The sequence below is a fragment of the Podarcis muralis genome, chromosome 1 (assembly GCF_964188315.1).
Source record: "Podarcis muralis chromosome 1, rPodMur119.hap1.1, whole genome shotgun sequence".
Classification (NCBI taxonomy): domain Eukaryota; kingdom Metazoa; phylum Chordata; class Lepidosauria; order Squamata; family Lacertidae; genus Podarcis; species Podarcis muralis.
Window position 1 is genome coordinate 14,101,058 of NC_135655.1, and position 15,567 is coordinate 14,116,624.

Genomic DNA, 15,567 nt, shown 5'->3' on the forward strand with positions numbered 1-15,567 from the left:
CAAGATGGTTGGATAGTGTTCTCGAAGCTACCAGCATGAGTTTGACCAAACTGCGGGAGGCAGTGGAAGACAGAAGTGCCTGGCGTGCTCTGGTCCATGGGGTCATGAAGAGTCGGACACGACTAAACGACTAAACAACAACAACAAGTGTCACATAGAATGCTGGAAAGGAGGCACTCCACCACGCAAAGGAATCAGTTGTCTGAATAATGTCTAAAGACCTGCAGTGAAACATCCCCAATTTGACACTCATTGGTTCACCACTGTCTTAGACCTAACAGCCTGATTTGCTGGTTTTAGGGGTGTTGGGTGCTTCCTATTTGTTTCTAAATTTAAAAAAGCCACTGCTCCACTCCTTCCTCCTGTTCTAAAACCACAGGTAACAGACAGCATCCTCCCTGGAGCAGCACAAGCATCGCACTGCCAGCAACATTCCAGGAAAGACCCATTCTGGGGCTAAAATGGGGCAGCCCGAGCTCTGGAATTCACCTGCAGAGGAGTTTTCTGAAACCCACCAAGCAGGAAGAAAACACACCCTTTCTGGAACATCAAAGGCCAAGGGTTTGGTTACTTACTAGGCAAGCTTGAGGGAGAAAGTTGTTCATCCTGGAAATACTCCACATCCCTTCAAGGTACTGCTGAGCCTGGATCGTCACGGAGCTCAACGCTCCGCTAAGGCCACCGGGAGCCACTGTCACTTGGACGCTAGAGTTTGGGAACCCGCCTGCCCCTTGCGGCCATCCAATTCCCTTCTTCCTCTCCGTCCCGGAGAAAAGGCTTGCCGTTTTGCCAGGCTGCCTGCCCACCTGCCCGGCCATGAGAGACACGTCCCTCTGAGAAGACACAGTGACCACGTTTTGGGAGGTCAGCCTTGGCAACACAGCAGCCATTGCCGCGGCACTTTGTGCGGGGTCTGCTGCGTCTTGGCAGCTGGCCTGGTCGAGGCTGTGGATGACCTGGAGGGCTTCTTGCTTCAGCTGGTTCAGGTGGGCCGCACAGACATCACACCTGCTCTCCCCTTCGCTCCTGGGTTTCTGTAAGTATTCAGGCACTTGAAGCTTGTCAAAAATTAAAGCTGATAATCGGGGGTCCTGAAAGAAAAGGAGAAGCAAAATTAAGTCAGAGGCGCAGACGAGGGAAAGGAGAGAAAGTCAAAACAAGCCTACGATGATGCAATCTAGACCCGTGGTAAAGGACATGGTCAGACCTCACCTGGTCAGACCTCACCTGGAGTACTGTGTCCAGTTCTGGGCACCACAGTTCAAGAAGGACACTGACAAACTGGAACGTGTCCAGAGGAGGGCAACCAAAATGGTCAAAGGCCTGGAAACAATGCCTTATGAGGAACGGTTAAGGGAGCTGGGCATGTTTAGCCTGGAGAAGAGGAGGTTAAGGGGTGATATGATAGCCATGTTCAAATATATAAAAGGATGTCATATAGAGGAGGGAGAAAGGTTGTTTTCTGCTGCTCTAGAGAAGCGGACACGGAGCAATGGATCCAAACTACAAGAAAGAAGATTCCACCTAAACATTAGGAAGAACTTCCTGACAGTAAGAGCTGTTCGACAGTGGAATTTGCTGCCAAGGAGTGTGGTGGAGTCTCCTTCTTTGGAGGTCTTTAAGCAGAGGCTTGACAACCATATGTCAGGAGTGCTCTGGTGGTGTTTCCTGCTTGGCAGGGGGTTGGACTCGATGGCCCTTGTGGTCTATTCCAACTCTATGATTCTATGACATAGGGTTGCATTGAATCCAACCAAGTTCAGTTAGCCAAGTTTCAGGCTATTTGGCCATCTAACGCAGCCAGGCCCACTCTGGATGGCAGTGAAGTGCCCGTCTTGCACATCACCTGTAACCTGATCCTTTCAAATGGAGGACTGAACCTGACATTTTCTGCACACAACACTGGTGCTCTTTCGTTGAACTGCGGTCCCTCTCCATAAAGCCAAGACAAAATCACTGTTCCACCTCGTTCAGTACTTTCTGCTCTGATTGGCAGAAAGCCAATCCAGCAGAGAACTTTCCCACCGCTCGCCACCGTATTAACGAGAGACCCTGGGGGTTCAGCCTGGGAATCTTTCTGCACTCAAAGAATGGATTCCGTCACCAAGCTATGACCCCCTCCCCAAACATAAATGTCCTATTCCGCTGAGAAAAGCACCAATTCACAAACGAGGTTGCCTGATGCATCTCTCAGTCTACATATGGGGCAAGTGGTTTTGCTGGTTTTCTGTGCCTGAAAGTAATCAGAGTACACAATTATTTACAGACATGGCAGAATCACCCATGTTCTGAGGAGGTGGCCATTGTGCCTCTGCATGAGTAACTACGGGCAGGCCTCCTGGCACTCATGTCCACCCTGCAGTCTTTCCACGTGAAATTTGTTGGCTTAACGAGATGAGCCTTTGGCTTAACTATGCTTCTTTTAATGTAGCTGTTAGCAGTTTGCGAACACGGCCTCATCTTCACCCATGATGGTCTGTCTGCATATGCATCAGGCTATCCACCCTCTTCAGCTCCCTGACGGATTCTCCATGGCTGATTAATACACCATAATAAGCAGCGTTACTCTGCAATGCCCAGCGTGAAAACGATTATCAGACACTAACAGCAGAACTTATGGTGCATTCAGTAACTGCTCATCTACTTACCTTTTTAATTAACTCTCCATTTAAAAAACAAAAAAATAAAATCTAATATACACATCTCTTCTTCATGCTCAGAAACAACCTTGGGACTTCCATGCACCCCCCCCCCAACTAATATCACAACTCGTTTTCAAAGGCTCACAACGATATTCAAGCCATGAAAATTGGACCTTGGAGCATTAAAAAGAGATTATAGCATGACCTGATGGATGGCTTTCCTGTACTCTGTTATTGTTTCCTTCTTGCCGAAAGCAAGGAATCAGAAAGAAGTGGATATGATGGCCATTCACAATTTCCACATCTCTTATCGGGGGACCAGAGCAGAAGATACACACTTTCAAAGAATCAAGCATGGGAGGAATGAGTGACCCCCTACACATGGCAAATCACACTTTTGCTTCTGATAAACAGGTTCAGCAGGTTTTCATATTGCCTAAAACAAACAAGCAAAAACCCTGTGAAGCCACTTTGACCAGAGGCAACAGCGAGGCAAAATATGTGAGCATACCTGCCGGAAACCACTTTCAATGCTTCTTTGAAAGTACTGTCTGTCTTCTAAATTTTCCAGTCACTTACGGAACCTGGGCGTTTCAGCTAATACATCTTTACGCTATAACTGCTCTTGATGAGAAACACAATTGAAGCCTGCAGCAACTTTCTGAGCCGCTAAGATATACACACACAGGTGCTGAATTAAAAGCATCACCTATTCTTTCCCCACCTAGTTTCCCTCCCTCATAATTTAATTCGTTTCCAGCTCGGCAGGTTCCCCACATAACCTTGTGCCGCCAAGCTCCTGGAGCCCCTCATTCGGAAACTCTCATTGCCTATCTCCTAAAACACGCAAAAGGCTCGCTTTCTCCAAACAGGACTATCGCAGGGATTAAAGCAAAAGATTAAATCCAGCTTGCTTGTAAATCTGAAGCTAACACTAATGCCCTGCAACAGACCTGGCCAACTTCAAGGGCTCACGTTGAGCTCTTTAGACAATTAAGGTTTTAAATGGAAAGATCAGAGCCCAGCTGATGGCTTGTGTATTTAATTCAAAGGAGGAGGGGGAGGGGTGCTTTAATTTCACTCGTTAGTAATGAGGGCAGACAAAGCAGATCACCTATTTGAATTAGGACTGTTTCTAAACCACCCTCCCAAATTAGCTCCCCTCTCAAAACACACAGCCCCAAAGTCTTGCTGCTTTAATGACAAGCTGTGAATGCTCACCAGGAAGCAAATATCCCATTATAACCCACCTTTTCCAACTTTAATTAGGACATACATCTGAAGCTTCTCCTCCTTTTTACTGCCCTGCCACTGATACTTGGAATTACTCATTACCCTCTTATACTCAAGGATCATTTCTTGCAGTAAATGGGTGAGCACACTACTTGTAATTATCTCTTGAACCTGAAAAAATGGAATTAGGTATACAGTGGTACCTCTGGTTGCGAACGGGATCCGTTCCAGAGCACCGTTCGCAACCTGAAAGGAACGCAACCCGCTTCTGCGCATGACGTCATTTTGTGCGTCTGCGCATGCGTGAGTGGCAAAGCCCGGAAGTAACCCTTTCCGGTACTTCCGGGTCGCCGCAGGACGCAACCCGAAAAGATGTAACCTGAACCAAACGTAACAAGAGGTATGACTGTATCTTGCCATTCACATGCTTGTGTGTCGGGTGGGTAGAGACTACCTGCAAGCAAGCGACTAAGTGGAAAACTGCACCTGAGCCCCACCCGACACACACCTGCTCCTACTGCCGCCAGCTCAGCCACAGCACCCGCTAGTTGCCAGCTCAAGTCCTCTAAGCTGAGCCTAACTGTTGCCACAGACTTGTATTTATGTTTCCTTACATGGTAAGAACAGTGTAGTGCTATCGTAGCAATAAACACGAGCGTACACCCCCCCTCTCTCTCTTGATCACTGTCACATGCTCTTCACTGTGTGCAGTTGTCACAGTGATGCGCTGTATGTTGCCAACGAGAAGCGGCGCCACAAGACTATGACAACTGCAAGCCCTGGTTTTAAAGGGCTGGGGCGTGAACCTAAGTTAATACAGTGGTACTTTGGTTTTAGAACACTTAGTTTATGAACAACTTGGAAATAGAATGCTGCAAAACCGGAGGTAGGTGTTCGGTTTGTGAACTTTGCCTTGCAAGCTGAACACGTTCTGCTTCCTGTTGAGTGTGTTCCATCTGTATATTGAGTCCCCCGCTGCTAATCAGAGGCTTCCTGTTGAGTCTGTCGGCTGTGGAGTCCCGAGCACCCACACAACACAAAGGTGATATTTGGAGCTTTGGCTTTTGCTATTTTTTTGCATTTTTGTTTATGCGGCTTTTTCGGTTTTTTGACTGTGACTTGTTTTTGTGACTGTGTGGAACCCAGTTCAGCTACTGATTGATTGTGTGACTGCAGAAATGGATAAAAGCCCCCCATCCAAGCAATGACTATCATCAGCGCATGTAAGGGGGGGGGGAATAATTTTATTTTTTATCATCTACAATACCGCCTTATTTATTTTATAGTACAGTACATTGATTATTGCTTTCATGTTATGGATCAATAGTCTCGTTAGATAGTAAAATTCATGTTAAATTGCTGTTTTCGGGGTTGTTTTTAAAAGTCTGGAACGGATTAATCCATTTTGCATTACTTTCTATGGGAAAGCACGCCTTGGTTTTGGAACGTTTTGGTTTTGAAACAGACTTCTGGAAGGGATTAAGCTTGGGAACCAAGGTACAAATACAGCCAAGATGAGAAGGATAAAACATCAGCATGCGGTAATGTAACACAATTTGCATCACCTTTTGATAAGCTCTGTTTGGAAGCGATCATGCACTTCTTTGTATCTGACCAAGAAATTCGCAAGCATCATTTTTCTGTCTTCTCAGGTCTTTCACAGACCGCAGTGAGCTGCTTCACTCAAGCTGGTGGGTATGCTCCATATATTTAAAGCATGCAGCTTTCACTAAAGAATGCTGGGAGCTGTAGTTTGTTAAGGGTGCTTGGAAATGTAGCTCTCTGAGGGGTTAAACTACAAATATTACACATTTTCCTGCACTACATTCTGGGGAAATTGCAATAGAAACATTAGCAATTTCCCCTAAACCATTATGACAAGAGTGGGAAATCATTGTTGTGGCTGTTTTAATCATTACTGAAATCACAAAGGAACAAAGGCATACATATCCTTAAAGCATCTAATCAAACGAAGAAGAAAAAGTAAACAAATCACACAAATACCCGTCAGAAAATGAACATGTTCTGATTTCAGAGCCTGTTCTAAATGTATGGCTGCTGTTTGCAGAGTTCGTCAAGAACGTCTGGTAATTCCAGAAGTGCTGGGGACCTGGGTCAAGTATGGATTATTCCGTATACTTGCGTATCTCACTAGGGTTGTAGCTTCTTGCTGCCCCCAGTTTTTCAGCCTCTCCCCTCCACACACACCTTGCACAATGATTTATGGGTTCTACTGAAAGGCATGTTAATTATGGCTTCTCTCTCTCTGTGGCTGGAGACCCTGTTGCAGGGGGGAGGAGAGAGAGACTTTGAAGTTCCAGAGGAAGTTGCTTATGTTCAGGGCAGAGGAAACTCCCTCCCCTCCCTCCCATTCTACAAAGATGTTTTCTAAAACACCGGGAAAATTAAACCCAGATCAGGGCATCCACCGCTGCTTCTAACTAAAAATTAAAAACTACCTGAGATGCAATCAGGAATGTCCCTTGGATAAACTGGCCTTCATGATGACTGTCATAAGCAAACATTCATTAAATTGCATGGCAATGCTGGTCTATAAACCCTTGTTTATCTCCATCTTCTAAAGCAAGGCGGGAGAAGGTGTGGACTTCCAGATGTTCTTGGACTCCAGCTCCCATCAGCCCTACCCAGTGGTCAGGGATTATGGGAGGTGTGGTTCAGCAACATCTGGAGGGGCCACATGTTATACACTCCTATGCTAAACACTTAACCGTACATGAAAAGTCATCTTGTGTCTGGGAGAGGCGCAGATTCAGGGAAACCTGAAGAGGAAGGCAATTCCAGGTGTATGGTACATCCACCGAACCAGTAGCAGCACAACCAGACACCTTCATCTTCCCCAGCTGCAACAAAACATGTCTCTCCCATCCATATTGGTCTCTACAGCCACAGCAGGCGCTGTAACTCTCCAACAGTCTGACTTCGCCCAAGAAGGCATTCAACCACTTGTTAACACCAACAGCCCTCCCAAAGTGGCTATAAAACAATGCCATCGAGACTGCAACACCAAAAACCACACACAAATTAGAGACAAGTAGCATGCTGCAGAGAAGGCTACACCAGAAGCCTTCTCCGTGACAGCTAGTTATCCATGTGAAAAGGTTTCTTTATTTATTTTCATAGAGCAACATATGAACCCTCAGCTACAATCTGGAGTGTTGCAGCCAAGAAATAAGATATACCACCTTTGGGGGATATTAGACCCACTGGAACAACTTCTACCAACATCACTGCTGCCTTCCTATGATAATGACGACACCAAAGGAGTATTATTAATTGGAGGGCCAGTAGGTATTAATGTTTAATGCAGGTATTAATCCGCAAGCAAAGCAAACCTTTGGAGGGCTAAATTTTGATCACTGGGAGCTTCATCTCAATTCACAGCTCCACCAGCGGTTATCTCTGCAGGATTTCCTGCATCCATGTTGTCTTCCCACACCCTTGACAGATCAGTTTTCCTGCCAGAATTCACATTTATTTATTTACTTATAAGTTTTCTACCTGTCCTTTCAATCAAGTGATCCTCAACTCAGGATGAGCAACAAGCCCCCACATTCAACTTCTTTGGGCGCCAGTATTGTGAAAGGAGGAGAACAAAATCTTCTCTCTACCCCACGCATGATTTTATGCACTACAATTATGTTCCCTCTTACTTGGCTGTCCCCCCCCCCCCTCATTTTACGGGGCAAAAACCTTCTCAAGGTGTCGAAAGAGCCCCTTATAAACAGCTCGGCTGGTTTCTGTAAACTATCAACAATAAAATAAGAATAACCAGCTCCCTGTAGCAAGGGGCCTACTCCCCATCTATTCCCCACACCCCACAGAGGCCCCAGCTGTGCGGTGAGATTACTTCTATTTTTTCCACTTGGTGCAACAAAAACACCTGGCTAATGGATGGGTGTGACGGAAACACAAGTTACTGTTAGAAACATTAAATGTCACTTAAAACGTTAAGCCAGCCCTGTTAAAGGGGTTTTATTATCCTGTGACAATCCCCGCCCCAATCCACACACTTAATCTCCCTACCCCACAGCCCTAGTGAATCTTCACTTTAATGGCCTTCTTTCCATATAAAACCTTATATGGAGGTTACCCCCTCTGGGGTTGCACAAGGAAGGCGCTGGAGTCTGCAACCAAATGCTGCCAAAGGTGCTGTGAGCCAAGAGGTGGGTGGGTCAGTGAAGAAGCTGCCCACAAAGGCTACCTTGCAGACAAAAGGGAGAGACAGACAAATGAGATCCAGTGGTTTTAAAGCAGAGGTTGGGTGGCCATCTGGCATGGATGCTTTAGTTGAGATTCCTGCATTGCAGGGGGTTAGACGATGACCTTTGGGGTCCCTGCCAATTCTACAATTCTATGGCATATATATATATATATATATCCAGTACAGTGGCATCCCGAAAAGAACGTAAGATGCGAAAGCGCATCTGCGCGGGTCACGTTTCGCCGCTTCCACGCATGCGTGTGACATCATTTTGAGCGCATGCGCGAGCGGCGAAACCCAGAAGTAACGCGCTCTGTTACTTCCGGGTCACTGCGGAGCGCAACCCGAAAGCGCTCAACCTGAAGCATATTTATCCCAAGGTATGACTGTAATTGCAGCCCTATGCACTCTTACTTGAAACTGGCTGACTCCTACAAACTGAAACTCAGTGGGATTTCAATTTCCTTCTTCCCGACTAAGCATACATAGCATTGTGAAGTTGCAGCCCTAAGCACGGTGGTAGTTACTTCTGAGACCCAAACTTAGGTCTCCAGCTGTTTTTGGACCACAGTTCCCATCATCCCTGACCACTGGTACTGCTAGCTAAGGAGGACTAGGACTTGTAGTCCCAACAACAGCTGGAGACCCATGTTTGGGGAAGCTTGACCTAGAACTTTTGAGGTGCTGGATTTCTAATGAAGGTTGGGAGATTCAAGACAGACAAAAGAAAGCATTTCTTCACAGCACGTGGTTAAACTATGGAATTCTCCTCCCAGGGGAAGTAGTGATGGCCACCAACGTGGGTGGCTTTAAAAAGGATTAGACAAATTCAGGGAGGAAAAGGCTATCAACGTCATGATGAACGTCTGCCTCCAGTGTCAGAGTCAACATATCTCTGAGAACCAGTTGCTGCAGAGTGGTGTCGTTCTCAAGTCCTGCTTCTGGGTTTCCCACAGGCATCTGGTTAGCTGTGTGAGAGCAAGATGCTGGGCTAGAAGAGCCATGGGCCTGATCCAGCAGGCTCTTCTTAATGTTATTATGAGTAGAGTAGAGAAGAAGAAGAAGAAGAAGAGTTTGGATTTGATATCCCGCTTTATCACTACCCTAAGGAGTTTCAAAGCGGCTAACATTCTCCTTTCCCTTCCTCCCCCACAACAAACACTTTGTGAGGTGAGTGAGGCTGAGAGACTTCAGAGAAGTGTGACTGGCCCAAGGTCACCCAGCAGCTGCATGTGGAGGAGCGGGGAATCGAACCCGGTTCACCAGATTACGAGTCCACCGCTCTTAACCACTACACCACACTGGCTCCCAGTAAGCAGGCCCAGGCTCAGGCTGCAGGACTTCAACATTATGCACATTGATTTGAGAGTGAACTTGGTGGGGCTTACTCATGAGTAATCAAAGAGGCTGCAGGGGGTGCTATAGGGGCATTTTGACTGCTTTAGACGACATATTCAATAGGCTGAGGACCATCTGTGTTTGCGCCATAATTCTGGTCTGCTGCTTCAAGATTATCTAATAGCATTTCCACACTATTGCAAATCTGTAGCTCATCATAAATGCAGGTTAAAATGCGCTTCGATGCACGCCCAGCCAACACCATTCGACACACGCCCACCTGAACTACAGACAGATGTGCTCTTTCTATAGATCTATAAATCTACCACCGAGCTACAGTTATTCCCTTTTGTGTCAGTGCTCAGAGAGGAAAAGGGAATCAATCATCCATATGATTGAACTGCAAAAATGTGCTACAATTCAGAAAGAAGTGTTGTTTCAGTCAGATTTAAATTAGGACATGGGTGGCTAAGTTATTTCAATGACCAACACGTAGGGTGGAAGGAAAAATGGAGTGAGGAAGTGTTAATCCAGAAAGGAAAAAAATCAAGCTCAGTGGTAGGCACTCAGTGGTAGAGCATTTGCTTTTTGTGCAGAAAGTCTGGCATTTCCAGGTAGGGCTGGGAGGGACTGTCTGAAATCCCGGAGAACACCTGGCAGTGAGCGTAGGCAATACAGAGCTAGATGGATCAATCATCTGACCCCTTTCAGTGTTGCCATGTTCCTAACCTGGGCCCCTCCAAAGTATGAGACTACAACTCTCATCAGCTCCAGCCAGCACTGCAGGAAGCTGGAGAAGGCTGCTGTAAAGGAGACTGATACCTGTATCCCCAATGTCAACTTTTCCACTCCATGGTCATCTCCTGGGTCACTATCTGCAGCTGGATCCATTGCCACCTCCCTGCTTTCAAAGCAGAGCCTTGGTGAGACCATGGCTTTCTGCCAAACAGATATTCCTACACTGATTCTGGGTTTCCCACTAAGCCTGCTGCTGCCTTTATGCTTGAGGTCGGGGAGGCAACAGGGAAGAGGAAGAATCAGGGATCAAGGCAGGGCTTGGGACGTGGTCAGAGGGGTTATTAGGAAGCCCAGGGGGATAGTGCATGAGATGGAACACAGAAAGCTGATGGGCCACTGGTACATCTAGACCAGTATGGTCAACACGTGACTGGCAGTGTCTCACCAGGGTTTCAGGTGAGAGTCTAAACACAATTGAATCGTCAGTCACTGAAAAGCAAGGCAGCTGATTGCCAAAAAGAGAGAGAGAGAAGGTCAGTCGACAACTCTAATATGCATATATACACCAAAAGGTCTTAATGGAGCCATCTGGACCACCAGCTAGGTAAAGGAGTGGGGAGAAGTGGCAGATTGGAAGACCCCCAAAACACATTAGTAGCACCATCTATTACAGCCAAACCACACCCAAGTGTGAAGTTTTACAAGTAGGCATTCTAGCACACTTACACTGAGCTAGTTTGCTCACCTTGTCCAGCATGATTTTTTGCAGGGGCCACTGAAAGGTCATCCTCTGAGATACTTGCCCATAAGTAGCAGAAGGATAAGAGAATTACGACCAATCTTACATAGCTGCTGCAAGAATGAGTTTAATACATAGCTAAGTTAAAGCTTCTACCGAAAACAGATTTTAAGAAATTGCTATTTGAGAAGCCTTATCAATACAGTGGAACCTCTGGTTGCGAACGGGATCCATTCTGGAGGCCCGTTCGCAACATGAAAAGAATGCAACCCGCAGTGGCGCGTCTGCACAAACGCGGCTTGCGATTCGCCGCTTGTGCACATGCGTATGATGTCATTTTGCGCGTCTGCGCATGCGTGAGCGGCAAAACCCGGAAGCAACCCTTTCCGGTACTTCTGGGTCGCCGTGGGATGTAGCCTGAAAGAACGTAACATGAAGCAGATGCAACATGAGGTATTCCTGTATTCGCCACTGGTTCAGTGTGAGCAAGTCTAGCTCAGAAAACAGGCCTGCACACCTTGCGACTTAACAGCAACATAGAGCAGTACAGCAGAGACAGCCTGATAAACCTCCAGGCCCCCTGGTACTCCCAAAACAGAAGGGCTAAAAGTGACAAAATGTGGCAGGTGGGCTGCGCTTGGCTTGGTGGGTTGTGCAGACCTGTTGAACTCTTAATGTTTCATTGTTAGGTGAAAACTTTAATCTCCTTTTTCCAAATTCCCCATAGCGCAATCGGCACAAATAATGCAAAAAGCAAGTCAAGGTGGATGGTTGCCTTTGTTCATTCGTAAGCCTATGGGCATCTCTGTGAGTGATCACTGCTGTAGTGGAGTCCTCATGACACAGCGAGACTTTGCATGCAACACAAATGTGCCTGGAGATGCAACTCCGTAAAAAAACAATAGCCTATGTAAATAAAATGGTAGATAAAACATCATGCGGTGAAAATGTGAGTGCAAATAAACGTGAACCAACAACAGGAGACCATGCTTATTCAAGCAAGTGAGAAACCATTAAAACACAGGAGCACACAGAGGATTTCTGATCAGCCACTGGAATTCTATCTGTGCAAGTGTTTTAAGTCCCAGATAAATCCACAGGGAAAGTTGGTGGCAGGTAATTTAAATTCTATTTAACTTTCTCTCATCCAGAGCTTGGGGTTTTTGCTCATGTCTAGGTGCATTCCTTAAAATGTTGTATTAAACTAATGTTTCATTAAAGAAACTAAAATTATTAATCATATATTATTATTAAGATGCCCTTCCCTCCCATAAAAAAATCTTAAGGGACTATTTTTCAAAACTGCTTTCTTAAATACACACAGATAGATCTCTCTCTCTTTATGTGTGTGTAGAGAGATAGATAGATAGAGAGATAGATATAGATAGACAGATATAGAATGCAAAAAAGATCAATGTTAATGACTTTTTAAATGTAATTGTCTTCCCAGTTTTATGCCGTGCTGCTTACAAATTAGTTTTTACCTAACATGACATGCTGCAGTATCCATGATTATGCTCTCTATTGATAAACACTTTGAAGGGAGAGTCCTGCTTCCTGCTATCTATTCCTTGACAGAAAACAGAGTAGGGCGATCAGCAAAACCAGAGGCAATTCAGAGCAATCAGGGAAAGAGGAGGATTAATGGTTTGCTTAAAAAAAAAAAAAAGATTACCAAATGCATCACACAAGTGGCATCAAAAGGCATTTGCCAATTTTCCCAGGAGAGCAAGAATATGAGTTATGTATCTAAAAGTAAATGGTGCCGTAAATTTGTGCCACTCACTGCTTTAGAAAGATCCAGTAAATGCAGAGTGGTGAAATAAAAAAAAAGCCACAAAGGTTCGAATAAAGGACTTGAAAGCTACTTTTTAAAAACCTATCAGTGCTCTGTTGCAGTGGAATTCAAAGATTCTGCCTTCAGGTAATCTTTTACACCAAGTATGGTCCTCCAATTCCCATCAGTCCCAACCACCATAGCCAATGGTCAGTAAGCTTCATAGCTGATTTGAGACTTGAACCTTGCTACAAACATAAGAAGAGTCCTACTAGGTCAAGTCATCCTCTTCTCAGAGCAGCCAACCAAATACCTCGTGCAAGTGGGCAAGATTCTAGTCTCTTCCCACCTGGTTATTCAGAGCAACCAGTTATTCAGAGACATACTGCCTCCAACAGTGATGACAGTACTGATACAGTGGTACCTCTGGATGCGAACAGGATCCATTCCGGAGCCCCGTTCGCATCCTGGGTAGAACGTAACACACAACTGCGCATCTGCATGTGTGCGGGTCGTGTTTTGCCGCTTCTGTGCATGCGTGTGATGTCATTTTGAGCATCTGCGCATGCGGCGAAACCCGGAAGCTCCGTTACTTCCGGGTCGCCACGGAGCGCAACCCGAAAAATGCTTAACCTGAAGCTACTTCAACCCAAGATATGAGAGTAGTCTTATCCTCCATGAGATCCTCATTCACTGTCTCTCTCTCTCTCTCCCAGCAACATCCAGCAAGACAGAATACAGGAATGAGCATAATGCTTAATTTCCCCCTAACCCACATGCGAAGTGGAGGCCAGGGAAACTTGCAATGCAATTGTGCCACGTTATCCCAGAAAGAAGAGGGGAGGATAAATGGCTGCCTTCGGCGCCATAATGTCTAGACCTGGTCCAAAGTAGCAGGGCTGGGAATGACCTTTGCCTGGTGCCTTGGAGAGCTACAGCCAATCAGTCATGAGACGACTAAGTTAGGTGGACAGATGTAACCTTCAGCAGTCTAGTGGTGTCCTTCAGATGTTGTTGGACTACAGTTCCCATCAGATCCAGCCAATATGACTAATGATCAGCTATGAGGAGAGCTGTGGGACCAAAACCTCTGGAGGGTACAGAATTGGGGAAGGCGCTAGACCAACGGGGTGACTATTTGATCTAAGACATTTTCATCCCGTTTTTCAGGCCAATCTTACCTCCCAAAATGGTTCACATTAATTTAAAAAGGGGAGAAAGCGAGACCGAGAGAAACAGGCTTACAAACCAAATGGACAAGACGCACACTAGACAGCTCAGCTGGTAGAGTGGGAGACTCTTAATCTGCGGGTAGTGGGTTCAAGCCCCATATTGGGCTAAAGATTCCTTCATTGCAAGGGGTTAGACTAGATGATCCTCGTGGTCCTATCCAACTCTACAGTTCTATGATTCTAAAGTAAGGGGAGTGGAAGGAAGAAGAAGAAGGTGAACAATCTGACAATGCCATTAAAAAGTGATGAGTTGTATGGAGGAATTTATAAGCACCTGGGGCCAGGGTTGGTCTTCCCTTGCTGGTGGTCTTGCCTGGATAGAAGTGTGGCAGCTGAATCAGGAGCCTTTGGTTCCCCGGCCAAGGAAGGGGGCGAGAATGTGCTTACCCTTACATTTTTGCAGGACAAGGTAAGAGGCAGCTTCACAGGTCAGGCCCACCTCTTTTCCAAAATCAGCCCAGCTAAATTTCACCTCCCACAGCCCCTGCTAGGAAGCGTGTTTTTGTCTCTGAGGGTTTCTGTGTTTCTTTAAATGTCAAGTCTGGCAACCCAGTTCTGTTGCAATGTGTTCGAGTTACTCAAAAGCCTCTCAAACGCTTTCATGTACTTTGGTGGTCTCCTGTAAAGTTTTGAAGTTATATGTGTCGACTATAAAAAAAGTTTTTTTAAAAAAAAACCAGCCCAGCTACTGGAATGTGAACTCGCTGGAAGCAGGAAATGAGAGCAATCTAGTATCTTTACATCTCAGGTGCCTGTCAGTAACTTGATTGCTATAACATCCTTTCCTCTTATCTTGCTGTCAGAGTCCCCCTTCTGATGACTTGGCTTGTAACCTCGAGCCACGCTGGGGGGCGGAGAGGGGGCCTAATCTTTCTGGGTTGTCCCCCACAAACAGACAGGGAATTTCAGCAAGCCATTGTAAAGTTTATTTAGGGGAAGGAAAACAAAATAAAGGCAATGGCTGCGGTTTTAAAGTAATTAAAGACACAAAGAAAGCCCAGAACCCCAAAGAGATCAGTTATCACGTTGAAATGTAAAGCAAAACACAAACCAGACTACTCTGAAAAACAGTAATTACCATCCTACAAAATATTACTTTTAATCTCTTTTCTTTACGATCTAATTAAACAGATATTTTACTTCGCATTTGCAAAATGTTTCTTTCCACTTAATTTGAATCAATTTTAACATTCCACATATTCTATAAACCACACACCCAAACTAGTCAGTAATTTTATGACTTTTAATTTGTACGTTTATTGTTGGTTTTAAGTAATCTTTGCATTATTTTTCCCCCTCGCTGCTCCTTGACTTACTGTAACTTTTTACAGAGATGATTCCACCTACCCCGGTTCTGTTTTGTGGGGAAATGTGGCAATGTTTTCATGCAAAACCCATTTATACTGCTTTATCTGCATCACAGTTACTGCCATTTATAACTTGTGCATTTGGAAAAAAATAATCATAAAGCCATCACCACGTTCAAAGCTAACCTGCTGCGTTTTCAAACGCCTCCCTCTAAATTTGCATTTCTGTAGAATGCTCTGACAGAATTTTAAATAGGAGTCTCAAGGTTTTCTGTTTTAAAACTGTTCCCTCCTCTGAGGCTGGTGAGAGAGAGATACTCAGCTAGTTTGCTTTAGAAG

General features: G+C 45.4%; 1 protein-coding gene across 4 annotated transcripts in view; it reads right to left on the reverse strand.

Moving 5' to 3' along the window:
• Window positions 1–15,567, reverse strand: part of KIF26A (kinesin family member 26A) — a 159,416-nt gene that overhangs the window by 87,172 nt on the left and 56,677 nt on the right. For all 4 annotated transcript variants that reach the window (XM_077923545.1, XM_077923551.1, XM_077923557.1 and 1 more), the window contains exon 3: window positions 576–1,091. In XM_077923545.1, the coding sequence (XP_077779671.1) occupies window positions 576–1,091 (516 nt within the window). The remainder of the gene's footprint in view (window positions 1–575; window positions 1,092–15,567) is intronic.